General features: G+C 43.3%; 2 protein-coding genes across 11 annotated transcripts in view; one reads left to right on the top strand and one right to left on the bottom strand.

Moving 5' to 3' along the window:
• NBEAL1 (neurobeachin like 1) overlaps nucleotides 1-1,640 on the bottom strand; it is a 72,096-nt gene extending 70,456 nt beyond the window's left edge. For 9 of the 10 annotated variants that reach the window (XR_001556460.2, XM_015868266.2, XM_015868268.2 and 6 more), the window contains exons 1-2: nucleotides 1,601-1,640; nucleotides 801-1,099 (exon numbers count right to left, since the gene is read on the bottom strand). Coding sequence is in view for 9 of the 10 variants with exons in the window: in XM_015868266.2 (XP_015723752.2) it covers nucleotides 801-851 (51 nt within the window). In the remaining variant the exon portion in view is untranslated. Of the gene's footprint in view, nucleotides 1-800; nucleotides 1,100-1,557 lie in introns of all 10 variants that reach the window. The other variant, XM_015868267.2, reaches the window with a different exon arrangement.
• A 62-nt stretch (nucleotides 1,641-1,702) lies between these two features.
• Nucleotides 1,703-12,993, top strand: part of LOC107316590 (uncharacterized) — a 22,857-nt gene continuing 11,566 nt past the window's right edge. The window contains exon 1 of the mRNA XM_015868286.3: nucleotides 1,703-2,532. The gene's annotated coding sequence lies outside the window, so the exon portion shown is untranslated. The remainder of the gene's footprint in view (nucleotides 2,533-12,993) is intronic.

The following is a 12,993-nucleotide window of genomic DNA, read 5'->3' as shown; positions in this document are numbered from 1 at the left end:
AGCTAAAGAAAAATAGGAAATAGGGCAACCAAAAGCAACCCCTGCCACTGCCACAGAGCTCCTATACAATAGCAGGCTGGCTCCTACCTCAGCCTTTACAGTTGGTTGGTTTGTTTGTTTTTTAAACACCCTCCTCATTTTACGAGTACCTACTTAGATAAGCTGGAATCCATTCTGCACACACACTCAGTACTCCAGCAACAGTTGGGATCACTACTTTAACTACGTTAATTGCTTAACAGTGGGAAATACAAATGGAGAAACAACAGAGTTGTAATAGTGATCCTGCCAGGGGAAAATAAGTCCATTGCTATCAGAGTACTTTGATGTTGTGGTAATAAGCAGCAAAGAATGGCTCAGGAATACTTCAATAACACGGCTCTTCAGGAAGGCTTTGGCTAATGTATATTAAATAAAACAGAAACTGTACATAAAACAATAAAGTTAAAATTAAATACTAGACAGTAATGAATTAAATGAATGCAATTCATCCTAATGCAGTGATCCTACGTAACAAAACCTACCTAAAGCATGAATGCATGCATTCACATAATCAAAGGGTGTAGTTAACTAAGTGCCATAACCCTGTACAGTTCATGCCTAACGCACAAAAAAACGAGCCCAATCTACAGAGTAAATCAAGAGGTGGACTTGTAAATGCTTTAAGTTCAGCCATACTTAAAAAGGTCACGCAAGTCTAAGCAAAACAGAGCATTAAAACATAGTCCAGAATTAATTTAAATAACTGACTTGAAAATAAAGGAGGAAAGACACACGGACACCCCCAGCCGGTCCCTCACCTTGCTGCAGTAAAGCATCCACAGCTCGTACAGCCTCTCCCGGGATGCCATTCCTCCCCTTCCTCCTTTCCTCAGCGCCAGCTCCTTCCGTTCAGGATCCAACCATGCTCAGTTCCCCAGCGCTCTTTCTGCAGCTTTTAGCTTATTGTGACACTTATATTATAATCCAATAAGGAGTCAAAGATTAAAATAACAGGGTCTCAGCCTCTCCTTTTTGGGTAAACATAGCACGACAGCAGGGACTGAAGGCAGCGGCCGAGCATGTCCGTTTCTCACCAGTGGCACAGCGCGTTTAATCTCTGAAAGTGAAAACACACCCTTCAGGCCTCTGGCGGAGGAGAGCAAAACAAACCCGGACTCGAAGCTCCACAGCCGGCCTCGGGAATTACGCGAGGCCAGTGGCACCGCTTTCGCCCGCGGCTTTAGCGCAGCACGGAGCAGCCCGGCTGCCGGTCTTCGCGCCGATTTCTCGGTGTGAGGAGCGAGCGGCTGACGGCGGACACTGAGCCCGCAGGGCTCACCCCACTGAGCGGCTCGGGCGGGCAGTGACAGCCACCACCCTGGTACCCCTACCTCGGGGAACGCCGCCGCCCTACAACACGGAGAGCCGAGGCAGCGTCTGCCCAGACAGAGACACCGACAGCGGCCTTTCCCGTTCCCCGCAGGAGAAGCCCCGCTCCACACCGCCCGCTCCGTCACCGCCGCCTGAGACAGCACCGCTGCCCCGGGCCGCCACCCACCGCGCCCCCGGCCTCACCCGGTTCCCCCCCGCGCCTCCGCGGCCTCTCCCCGCAGCTCACCTGCGCCAGGCGGAGGCAGCTGGGCAGCGCCGGGCGGCACAGTGGGCCGGGCCTCGCCACATCGCCCGCCCCGCCCGCATTCCGGCACACGCCCCGGCCGCCGCCAGGGGGTGGAGAAGCTGAGGGCGCCATGTTGGCTGCGGGCACGGCCGCGGGCGGGACCAACCCCGCGGGTAAAGTGATCGTGACTGTGTAGTGACGAAGGCCCTACGGCTGTAGAATGGCGGTCACTAAGTAAGCAGAGAGGCCTAGGGCCGCAATAGCGCCGGACCCCACCTGAGAAAACAGCGCGGAAAGCGTTTTTACCCTTGAAGAGATTGGAGTGCCTCAGGGTCATAGAGCTTCACGCATTTGAGAGAGGCCTGCACAGCCTGAGGACCACGTATAAACATAAAAACCATTGTGGTAAAGCAGTCTGTACCTTGAACGTGGATCTCACATAAAACTAAAGAAATACTCCAGAAATATGCTAGATATCTGAGAAAGAATGATAAAAAATTTAGCACTGCTTGATGGCATGGCTTTTTACAAACGTATCATTAGTGCTAGCAGCTGCCCACAACAAAACATGTGAGCTAAACGCCTTCTAAACAAAACCTCTGCAGTCACAGCAAAATTGGAAGGAACCTCACTGTATCTATCTGCTCTCACAAAAAACAAGGCCACAAATAAGACTGTATCCAGTTCTGAAGTAGAGAGAGTGAGCTTTAAGAAGACCTGAGCTTTTTCACCACTCTCAGGGAACTGTTAGACTGTGGCTTAAACAGGTGCACCTGGTGAAGGGGTGGAGGCAAATTATTTGCACCTGTGCTCTCCAGCTGACCAGAAGGGTGGGCACAATAAGGGCCAGCCAAGGAAGTGAAGCATCTCTTAGACTTGGGCTGTTTATGAGGAAGAGTACTATGTAGCTGGAGAGCCCCATTCACAGTTAGGTGAGTTCTATTTTCCTTTCTGTATGGGATTATTGGTACCCCTGTGAGCAATTTGTTGGATATTTCTGAAAACCTGTCAGAAGTAATTTTAAGTGCTCATAGAGCACTTGGTCTACATGGAAAACATTAGTTTAGTGAAACTGCTTGGTCATAGCCTGAATGAATGATTGAGCACCTGTTATGAAGGTGTGCCTAACTCACAGAGCTCAGGCGAAGACAATATTCTTGAGAGGCTATAAGAGGTGGAGCACAGCTCCATTTAAGGGTTAAATAGCTGAGAAAGTAACTGTTCTTTAGGTAGATATTCTTCTTCAGCTGTTGTTATTTGTTGGAAGGGGGTGAGTAGCTTTTTCTGTTATTGTTATCATTGTTACTTGTATCCCATTTGGTGGCATAAGTGTTATTTTGTTTTGCTATACAGTTGACCATAATTTCTTAGTAGTATTGCTGTGCTTTTGGCTGCTGTTATTCCTTTTCACCCTAGTAAATCCTGCAGTTTCCCTTGGATCCTGGGTTGTTGTTCACTACGCGAGGGTCTCCTACAGCAAGTAGAATCCTGTAAAGTCATTAGTGTGGTTTTCTGGAGGTCTGTATTGAAACAGCTCAGGTATCTTTGGATTTAAGTCAAGTCTGGCCTCTCCTGTTGGTATAAGCAGTTGGCAGGCATTCAGTGTTCTCTAACCTTATACTGAATTCTTTATCATGGTGCAGATATAAGCAAAGTGAGAGAGGCCTGTGGAAAAAGGGTGGGCTACAGTCTCATTACTGTAGGTCTAGTATAATTCCTGGTGACTTCAGTGTACTATTACTTCACGGAGACCTCTCGAGGGATATGAAGACAAAGAACAAAGAAATACACAGATAACTTGTTCTAAGTCTATGTGATTTAAAATGTGAATATTTGTGGATTCATTTATTTGTGGAAGGTAATTATGTTATTGACTTCTTATTGCTTTCTTTTTGTAATTATGTTCCGATTGTTTCATGGATGTTAATTAGTTGGGTAGGTGGTGTTGTTTTTCATTGTCCTTTAGCAGCTGTGTTGTGGTGAATCTGTTTACATCAGTGGTTTTCCCCGTATTTGCTCATCATTTGTGGTTTTGTACCTTGTATCTGCTCAGTGGCTGTATGTTAGTGTCTTACTGAACTTGTTTAGTCAGCAAGTTAGATAAGAGTGGGTGGAGAGAAGGGTGTCGATATAGAGAAGGCGATCTGAGAACAAGGAAAAGCTCAGTAATTGTCTTGCCTGTGTCTGATGGCAGATTTGAGCCAATTAATCTCTGAAGTAGAACAAACAAACCAAAAGAGATCCTGTCTTATATGAACATAAAAATACAGTATTGGCTTTCCTTGAGTTTCTCTGCCCGAGTTTATGCAAACTGAGTGCATCTGTTGTATTGGGTAAGTTAGCAAGCCTAAGAAGTCTTTAATCTTCCTTTTGTCACCATATTCATGTAACCCAGGTAGGTCAGGGTTTGTTCATTGTCTTCAGGATTTGGAAATGGGAAGGAATTCATTGGACCCTTGATGAATAAGCTGGTATTTAAGGTTTTTAGTTGTTTAAGTGCTGGAGACTGACCACAGCTAAAGCTGGGAAGTGATGACTGGGCTAATAGCATTAAGTTCCTCTAGCCCCTAGTTGTTCTGCTGTCACGTATTCAGGGTTAAAACATTCATCACACTTAAATTCAGGAAGGAATTAACCCCAGGGTAGCCTGGGACTATGGGAAGTGTTTTTGTCCTCTGTACTTTGATCTCTTTACCACAGGGGAACTGCAGTATAATGAATCCCCTGCTATGGAAGGCCTGGGCAGTAGCTTGATCTTTTCTTCTTTTTTTCTGCAGCATAAGCTCCTTTACCAGAGGCCTTAAAATTGAAGCTGTGCTGGGAGTTATGTCAGATACACCTTAAAGACTCTTTAAGGCTGAATATTTAGTATGTGATTATGGGGGCTTATTTTACACCAAAACTTCTTACTTGAAGTGAGCCATCTTAGTGTCTGTTATTGCTAGTGCTCAGTAAAGCTACCACACTTTCAAGTCAAATAATTCTACTTTAGCGCAGATGCCATTTAACAAAGGATTTCATTATGTTGCAGAGCTTAGTGGCTCTCAATCTTCAGCATAACTTCTGAAAATGTGAAGTGTCAGGCAGGTGTCACCATGTCAGAATGTGTAGGCACCTACAGTCTGTGTAGATCTGAGCTGTTCCCTCTCAAGTGGCAGGGTAAGTCAGAGAGCACCAGCTGTAGTTCTGGCCTGTGGGCACACTGTCAGATCTTGCAAGTTAACTCATCTTGGTTTGGGGAAGAACCCAAATGGAGGCAAAACTCCAACTACTGCTGGATTATTGCAAAATGTTAGTGTTGTGGCCTACCAGAAGTAGGGATGTTGCTTGCAGCATAGGACCTCCTTGTGGGTGGGGTATGAAACCAACCTGTCCCCCACCCTGGGCCTTCATGAATCCTCCACGGGTTCTGCTAGCCAGGCTTCAGAAACAGAAGGTGCATAGAGACCTGAATGATGGCCAGTGTTGTGAAACTTGAAAGAGGCGTTTTAAAATCTTACAGTGTTGTGTAAACAGTGTGCTGTTCGAGTATGTGTGAAATGTGTGGGGTCCCACTTGCATGCTGAATGGGTTGCAGACTGGGTAGCATAATGGGTCTCTCTTCTAGTTTCTGACCCAAGGCCTTAAGGAAAGCTGTTACTTCCCCTTGCTATGCAGGGGTCAGCATGAGTTCATGTCTAGAAACTGTGTGAGGTCGTTGCTGAAGGAGAGCACAGTGTAAGCTCTGATTGTGGAAACAGGAGCTGGGCGGTCCTGTGCAGAACAGCCCGACATGATGCCAAGTAGCAGCAGGAACTGCTGGGCACTGAGACTGTTTTGTTTTTTTAACCAAGGAAAAGTGATTAAGCAACTGAAAGATTTATTTTGATATTAGTAGAGATCTGAACAGTCATTGACAGAAATAACTGATTAGTAAACGTGGCAAATACTGCAAGTGTTTTACTGTCATATCTCCTAATGTTACAGCTGTGAGACTGGTTTGCAGTACCTCCATGATGAAATTGTAGCTGTGAATTTGCCACTGTTTGTAGGAGAACTATTATCCAGTGCTGGTAGTCAGAATTATTTCCCCTCCTCTGGCAGTAGTGATGGTCAATGTAATCGGGACATTTGTAGATCATCCAGCAGCTGCTTTTCACTCTGAGTAGCTGCAGCTGAGATGGGTGTCCAGGTCTGGCTGGTCCAAAGCTCCACGGGTGACTTCTGTGCACCACATAATCATACAACTCTGTGCCTGTCTCTGCACTCAGTTCTGGAGTCCTGTAAATCTTCTACTATGTAGAATATGGAGAAGGGAGGCACAGTTCTTTTACACCTGAACTGTGCTGAAGCTTTCCTGTTTTTAATAATACATGAACAAAAGAGCTTTGTAACCAGAGTTAATAATTGAATGTTCTAGGTCCTAATGGGCTGCTGTATTTTAGCAGTGGTTAAATTGAGTTAGAGATACTTAAATATGTTGCTTTCAGTAAGCAGAGGATCAAATTAAAGTATAGGTCAAGCAATATTTCTTCTTTAATAATGGGAATGCATGCAAGAGAAAATGCTGGAACTGCTGTGGCAAAGTTGCTTTGTGTCACTTTAACATCTTCCTGTCCCCTGATTGTATGCATATGGATTTCCAGTGTTAATGCTGTAAAAGAGTTTTCACAGTATACAAATGAAAACCAGGGCAGTTTTTAACAGCTTTTGAACCAAGTGTTGCTATCAGTTTTCTTTAATGTGTGGGTATGAGATGGAAAATGATGTAATCAAAATGTGTGCTAATGGATGCTTACCTCTATCTACATTTCACTGCTGGGATTCTGTATCAAGTGTATTTAAGAATTCATGGACCAAAAAGCCTGGAAGTTCAAGGATGGATATCCTTGGTTATGGCAGAGGTGGGCCTTCTACAATCTGCATAGACATATGCATTTCACTTGGGAGGTGCATAGACTTTTGGAGCTTAACTAAAAGTGAGACAGAATGCAATGATCTTTTCACTTGAAGAGACTTAGCTGCAGTTGAACTGGAAAAAAAAATAAAATTAGGACAAACATTGTGAAAGTTTTCAGACTGATCTCCAAAATGCTCAGAATTATGTTCCTTCAGGGCCTGGTTTGATTGGAGCTGTAAGGTTCTCCACAGTCTGTGCATTGTGGTTTAGTTTTTAGACAGTACTGTGTGGACTTTGAAGTGCTCATCCAAGTTGTCTCTGACTTGCTGTAGACTTCCTCCTCCAGGACCTTGTGCTGCACAAGAGCTGTGTGCTGTAGGGAGGAGGCTTTTATCTCAAACTCTGGAGTCGAAACATCTTGTTAGTTGAACACTGCCTGTGACCTGAGGAGTGTGGTTATAACTGCTTCCAGCTACCACAGCTACTATAACAGCTGGTTGTTTTGAGATTGATTGCTTTTGCAGTGCAGAAAAGCTTGTATGTAGGAATGGTTTACAAGGGGCAGTGAGTCTTCATGTAGAGAAAAACAGCCTGAAGTCAAGCATCTGTAGTGTTTTCTACCAACTGTAAAATAAGCTTACATAAAACTGGAAGACTTGCTAGCAAAAATTTGGGTAGTTTCTGTGAATTCCCCATGCTTCTCTAGCACTCGACACATTCTTTAGTTCGACACATTCTTTAGTTAGGCCTTGAGGTTCTCTGAGCATTTGCAACCAGAAGCAAGTAAGTTTTCTTAGCAATCCCTAGTTTAATTGAAACACTGCCTGTTCTGCAACAGGTGGAGAATTGTGTTTTATTCACCCACAAACAGCAGGACAGAGCAGTCAAGAATCTGGATACGCAATCCCAGTGATCACTGAATAATGCATCTGTTAGTTCCTGTCAGCAGATGAAGTTGTATTGTCCTAATAGTTTGGTGCGCTCTGTACCACTTTCTCTTTCCAAGTCTCAAGTACTTAAAGAGCATTTTTGTAACTATGCCTGGAAGTCACTAAGGGAAAAAATATTTAGACCCTGCTACCCAAACCTGAGCTGGTATGTTATTAAGATGCGATCACCTGGGTTTTGTTTTACTATGGTTCTCACTCATTATTTCAGAGCGCCTGCTGGCACAGAATTCAGTGATGATTAGTAGGCATACACATAATTACTTGAATGACAATTAGTGTTGCGATAGACTTTTCCCAGCACAACAGGATGTTGTCCTGTTTCTAATCCACTTTACTATGCTTATTTAATTCCTTTTGCATGATGAATAGCCTGGCAGGTTTCACTGAACTGGAGCAGATCAGTGCAGCTCAGAAGTTGGTAGAGGCAGAGAGACTGACATCAGCTCAACGTCCACGTAGCTCCTGAAGTCAGGTTTACAGAAGGATGCTGTGTAAAGATGTTATGACTTAAGGAGCTGGAAAAACAATTCCTAGAGGAATCTGAGTACAGATGGGACTGGAGTGGTAAGCATTGCTGTACTGGTGGTAGCACAGCAGATGTTTGCCTTTGCATTTGTTCTCCTTTATAGTACCTTCTATTCCTAAAAGCTGGTAAACTCAAAGGACCCAAACAGTTTCTGGTCTAGGTCTGTTGCTCCTCTTTCACTGCTCTGAGATTACATCCTGCTCAAGTCTGTTTGATTATGATTCAATCCTTTTTCTTCTGTGAGAGGAGATGAACTTTGCCTCCATTTCAGTATGTTATCACCTCTCCATCTCACGTGATGGTGTTAGCTTTTGCCTTCTAATCTTTTACTGTGTACAGATTTTAACACTATCATGTGTTAGGGGAAATAATGATGAAAAATGTTTCAGTCTCTTCCTGGTGTGTAATTAACTACTGTATCCTTGAAGACTAAAAAGATTGCTACATTAAATATGGGAGCAATTCAAATGGTTCTTGTAGGTATTTGTCAGTCTCTGAATTATTTGCTGATATTGTATATCAGATTGGGTCAGTTGAATGGCAGTTTTTCTCTGTGGAAGTTTGCTTTCAAAAGTCAAGAGAAGCAAGCTGTGTTAAACTCAAGTTGCTCTGTGTCTGGAACTGGGAAGTTGTTAATGTTGTTAAATGCTGAAGTGTAGCTAGCATGCTCTGGGAGGACTTTATTCCTTCCATTCAGAATTTTTCCTCTGTCATATTTTTCTTGTGTGAAACAAGGCTAGATCAAACCTTGACTTGCTTTATTCTGATTATCACCTTAGACTCTTAAAAACAGGCATGTCACAGAATATGTTAAGCTGGTTATACAAATATTTTATAGCGTTGTTAGGTGAGACTTCAGATCAAAAGAAACTGCTGTACTCCAAAAAAATGAACTACTATCTTCCATCTCATTCAAGTGGAGACCTTGTCAACTTGATCCGTCAGTTGACATGGCATGTGAGTTGCTTGCAGATTGCTTCCATGGTAGTTAGTGTCCCCTGACTCTGCTTTGTTGCAAACAATTAGCTTGGAGCTGGTGTGCACTAGTCCTTGTTTTGAAACCCCTTAGTCATTCTTAGCTATGGAAAATGCAGTAGAGATGTTGTATCTTCCATCTGTAGCACCTCATTGGAGCCAGCATTCATTATCACAACATTGTTGTAATAAGGTTGACTAAAACTGACTTTCTCTTGCTCTGACTCCAGTATTTGCTTTTATTGCTGGCTGTCTCTTGAAGGTGCATAGTCCCATGTTATTTAATGTTATATTCTGTACCTCACTCTTAACTCCAACTGCCTAATTCACAGTGAGCAGGGAATTTTAGCCAGTGGAAACTGGAGGGCCATGTCAGTACTCTAATAGTACAGCACTATAATAACACAGTTAATGACTGATTTGTTAGTGAAAATCTTACTGGTTCTTTTATTTCAGGTCAGTGAACAGAAATCAGTCATGAGATATTAATCTCTTTCTAGCTGTTTAATCTTAACCACTCCCCTGCCTTTGTTCTGCTATTCATATGCTCAGCAGCAACATCCCCCCAGCAATTCCCCCCTTTCCCTCTTGTAATGACCTCATTTCAAAGCGGTTTCTGGTTTGGCTTTCATGGGATCAGACTAATGCTGTTTGAGTTGGGATTAATTTTGCGCAAGTCCTGGCACTAGTTGCTGCCTATTGCTCTGCTGAACTTGTTTGCAAGGAAAAGTACCTGCTCAGAGGCTGTTGGATGCCTTGAGCACTAGGGATGAGCTTATGCCGAGTCCGACAGGGCAGTGAATGCAGGCTGTGGAGAGAGAGGAGCTGTTAAATGAGGTTGGACAGTGTGTTCCAGCAATTCCGTGTCCTAGAGGATGAACTAACCAGTCAAAACTGCTGATGGTGCAGAAGTTTTTGGCTAAAGTCTTGCTGGCTTCTTGTGTTGGGCAAGTTTATATTGCTGATGAACTGGAGTCCCTTCTAGCCTTCTAATTGAAATCTCTTTGTCCTTGAATTTTGGCTCACATGGATTGAAGGGGAAGTGGAGAGAGGTGTGGTTAAGAAGCCCAATCAATGTCAGCACAAAGACTCTATGAACTTGTAATTTCTGCATGTACCAAGCTAAGTTTAGGTCTTTCTTCATGAACAGTTCAGAATAGAGAGGAATGGTGTGTACAGCAACTGCTTTTTACTTTAGACTGATCCTATAAGGAAACCTGTGATATGTTGGTTTTGATTTTTTTTTTTTAATTAAGGAAATTATAGAAAAACTGTATCTGAGTTGAAAGTAAGCTTCAAACTTCTAAAGACCTTTGTAATCTTTGATTACACTTAACAATTGCTAGGTGTTCTTGTGCAGTACTGTCTTCTGGCATCTCCATAAAGAGACTCAGTGGCTGATGATCAGCAGGCATAAGAACAAAAATTTGTTTTGAATTACGGGTTTTCCTTTGGCATTCCCTTCCAACCCGAACCATTTTATGATGATGACTTCTGCATTAGGGTACAGGACCATCTCCAAGCCCCAGGTTAATGCAGCTAAACATCGTGACCTTCTGATGGGTGGGTGGCTGCTTCCTGGCTAAAAGCAGCTGAAAAATCTGTAGTTCTGTCATTTTTGTATGTAGAAAGTTCCCATGGACTCTCCCTACTGCATGGCGAATATTAAATGCATCTCAGCAGTGGATGCTTCTACTTCTCCATGGAGCCCTGAGATTTGTATGCCCAGATTTCTAGTCAGAGGAAGAGAGGGATGCAAAGGTGAATGATGGGACCCAACTTTCCCTAATGCTGCAGGAGTTTCTCCCACTTCTGTTGCATCAGGAGAAGCACCAAGGAGTACAAAAGTACTAACATTAGTCCAAGCTTAACAAATGAGATTGTCTTTTTGTTTATCTCAGCTTAGATGAATTATTCCTCTTGCAGCTGTCATAGACTTCAGGAGTCTGAGCTAAATAGTATTTCTAGGATGCAGTGGGAAAATACCTGTACCCTCCTCCACTCCCAAAGCATTAGGCACAGAGTTTACCCTTCTCTTTCTGTGCAAAGCTGCTGGAGCTCAGCAGGCTATATCTTGCTATTGCTGCCCCATGGCCCCCCTGCCTGGCCCTGTGGGACTCAAGGTGAAATATGCTCACTCTGTTTCCAGGTGTACTCTGCAGCTTTGGGGGCAGTGAGCATGGCTAATGAATGCAGGGAGAGCTTGAAAGGTTGAATCCAGTGGCCTTGGAAGGAAAACAGTTCATAGATTAGTCCATCTGCAGAAGCTCTGTGCCAACCCAAATAGATGCACTTTTTGTGTGTAGTCAGCTGAAATGATAACTGCTTCAGAGTCGTGATGGAGAAATGAGAACTGCTTTGCTGGTAGTTTCTGCTCTGGATGATTGGCCTACCCAGCTTCTTGTACATTTAGCTTGCACAAGCAGTAGCCAAACTGCTGCAGTTCATAGCAGAGTGTGGTCTACTGTTATCATCCTGGCAAGGCAGCGTGCAGCTGCTGGCTGTTCACATGGCAGCTGCTGAAATGTCTGGATGGGGGATAAGCAACTCAAGTATCAGGCAGTTGTTAGAGTTATTACCTCTTAGTCTGGGATGTCTGTGCTCATGAATCAGTCTTCTGGATCCTAAATCCCACTAGGACATGACTTAAGCTCCCAAATTATCTATTTATCTTAGTAAAGCTATTGCTTATCTTCAAGGAGGTCTGAAGCTTTGGAAATTATGGGGAGTAATAGGAGTCTCCATTACTTTGTTTTGATGGGAAAGGTGGGGGTGTGTGGGCAGGAAATGATCTAAGATGCACAGAAGTAGAATTTAGAGATTGGCTGGATTCCAGTTCTTTGACTCCTGGACTCTTAAAGATGTGTAAGATTTCTCCCAATAATTACTGTTTATGAAAACAGATTTAGTAATTTAAACTGATTAGGGCTTTGGGAGATGAACTACTTAGTCTCCAAATTCGGTAAAGCATTTTCAGTTCCTTTCCCAGAGGGTAAAATGAGCTTAAGCCCGTACTTAAAATTATGCAGCACTTTTGGATGAACTATGAGCAGATCTGGATCTTCATCAGCTTATGTCAGGAGTTGAGGGGAACGAAGGCTGTGAAAATGTCCCTGAGTGGCATCTAGTGGTGCTTCTAGTTCTTGCAATGAGGAAATTAAACAAAGGTTATGACCAATGCTATTTTGATGCATGAAACTGTGAGCTGGAGTCCTTTCTGGGTATTAGGTGGCAGTCCATCATTAACATTAAAGTCTAGCATGTCAAGTATTTTAAGTGTACTAGAAATGCTGTGAATTACATGTGGTTCATGAATTGTAGTCTGGTAATTCCACAGTAATTTTTAATTGTTACTTGCAAAACATTAATGGACTCCTTGCCATTTAAAAGGGAACTTAGGTATCCCAGCAGAAATGATCTTTTCTGAAATGACAGGGCCACACAATGATTTGTGACTTGAGTCATGAATTCAAGATTGTAATACCTACAATATTTTTTTACAGGGCAAGTACATATGACTAAAGATTTGTAATTAGGGAGTCTTGCTTTGCACACAGGCAAGGCCCTTGTGAAGCAGGCTGTATGTTGGAACTGAGAGGGTTCACTGAATACTTCCTTTGTGGTATCCAGTTGCTCAGTTGCATTTGTTTGCTGTATCCAGTTTCTTTTTCTGGTAGGTCTGGGATAATTTTCAGCAGAGATTCAACAGAGGAACAGGACAGCAGAGACAAAAGCTGCTTCTGCCACTCCAGGAGCAAAAGCATCTCCCTGAAGGCCACGTACCGAAAACAAAGCTCCTGTGTGTCTGTGCCTGCCGTACACTGACACTTAGTTCATTTAGGTTGGTTAATGCTACTTTGCAGGCTAGAAAGGAATGATAAAATTAGTGGTCAGCAGGGCATTTAAGATAGAAAGAGGTATGCCAATAAAAGGTGTTCAGAAACCCTTAAGTCCAGAAGCATGTTATTTAAACCTTCTAACATGCAGCAGGTGCCTCATTAGAATAAAAGTGAAATGTATGGATTCTAGGAGGCTGCTAGAAGTTTCTGATGCCAGTCTTGGC

This window comes from Coturnix japonica, chromosome 7 (assembly GCF_054131305.1).
Source record: "Coturnix japonica strain WE chromosome 7, WE-NBRP24, whole genome shotgun sequence".
Classification (NCBI taxonomy): domain Eukaryota; kingdom Metazoa; phylum Chordata; class Aves; order Galliformes; family Phasianidae; genus Coturnix; species Coturnix japonica.
This window is presented reverse-complemented; position numbering and strand designations above follow the sequence as displayed.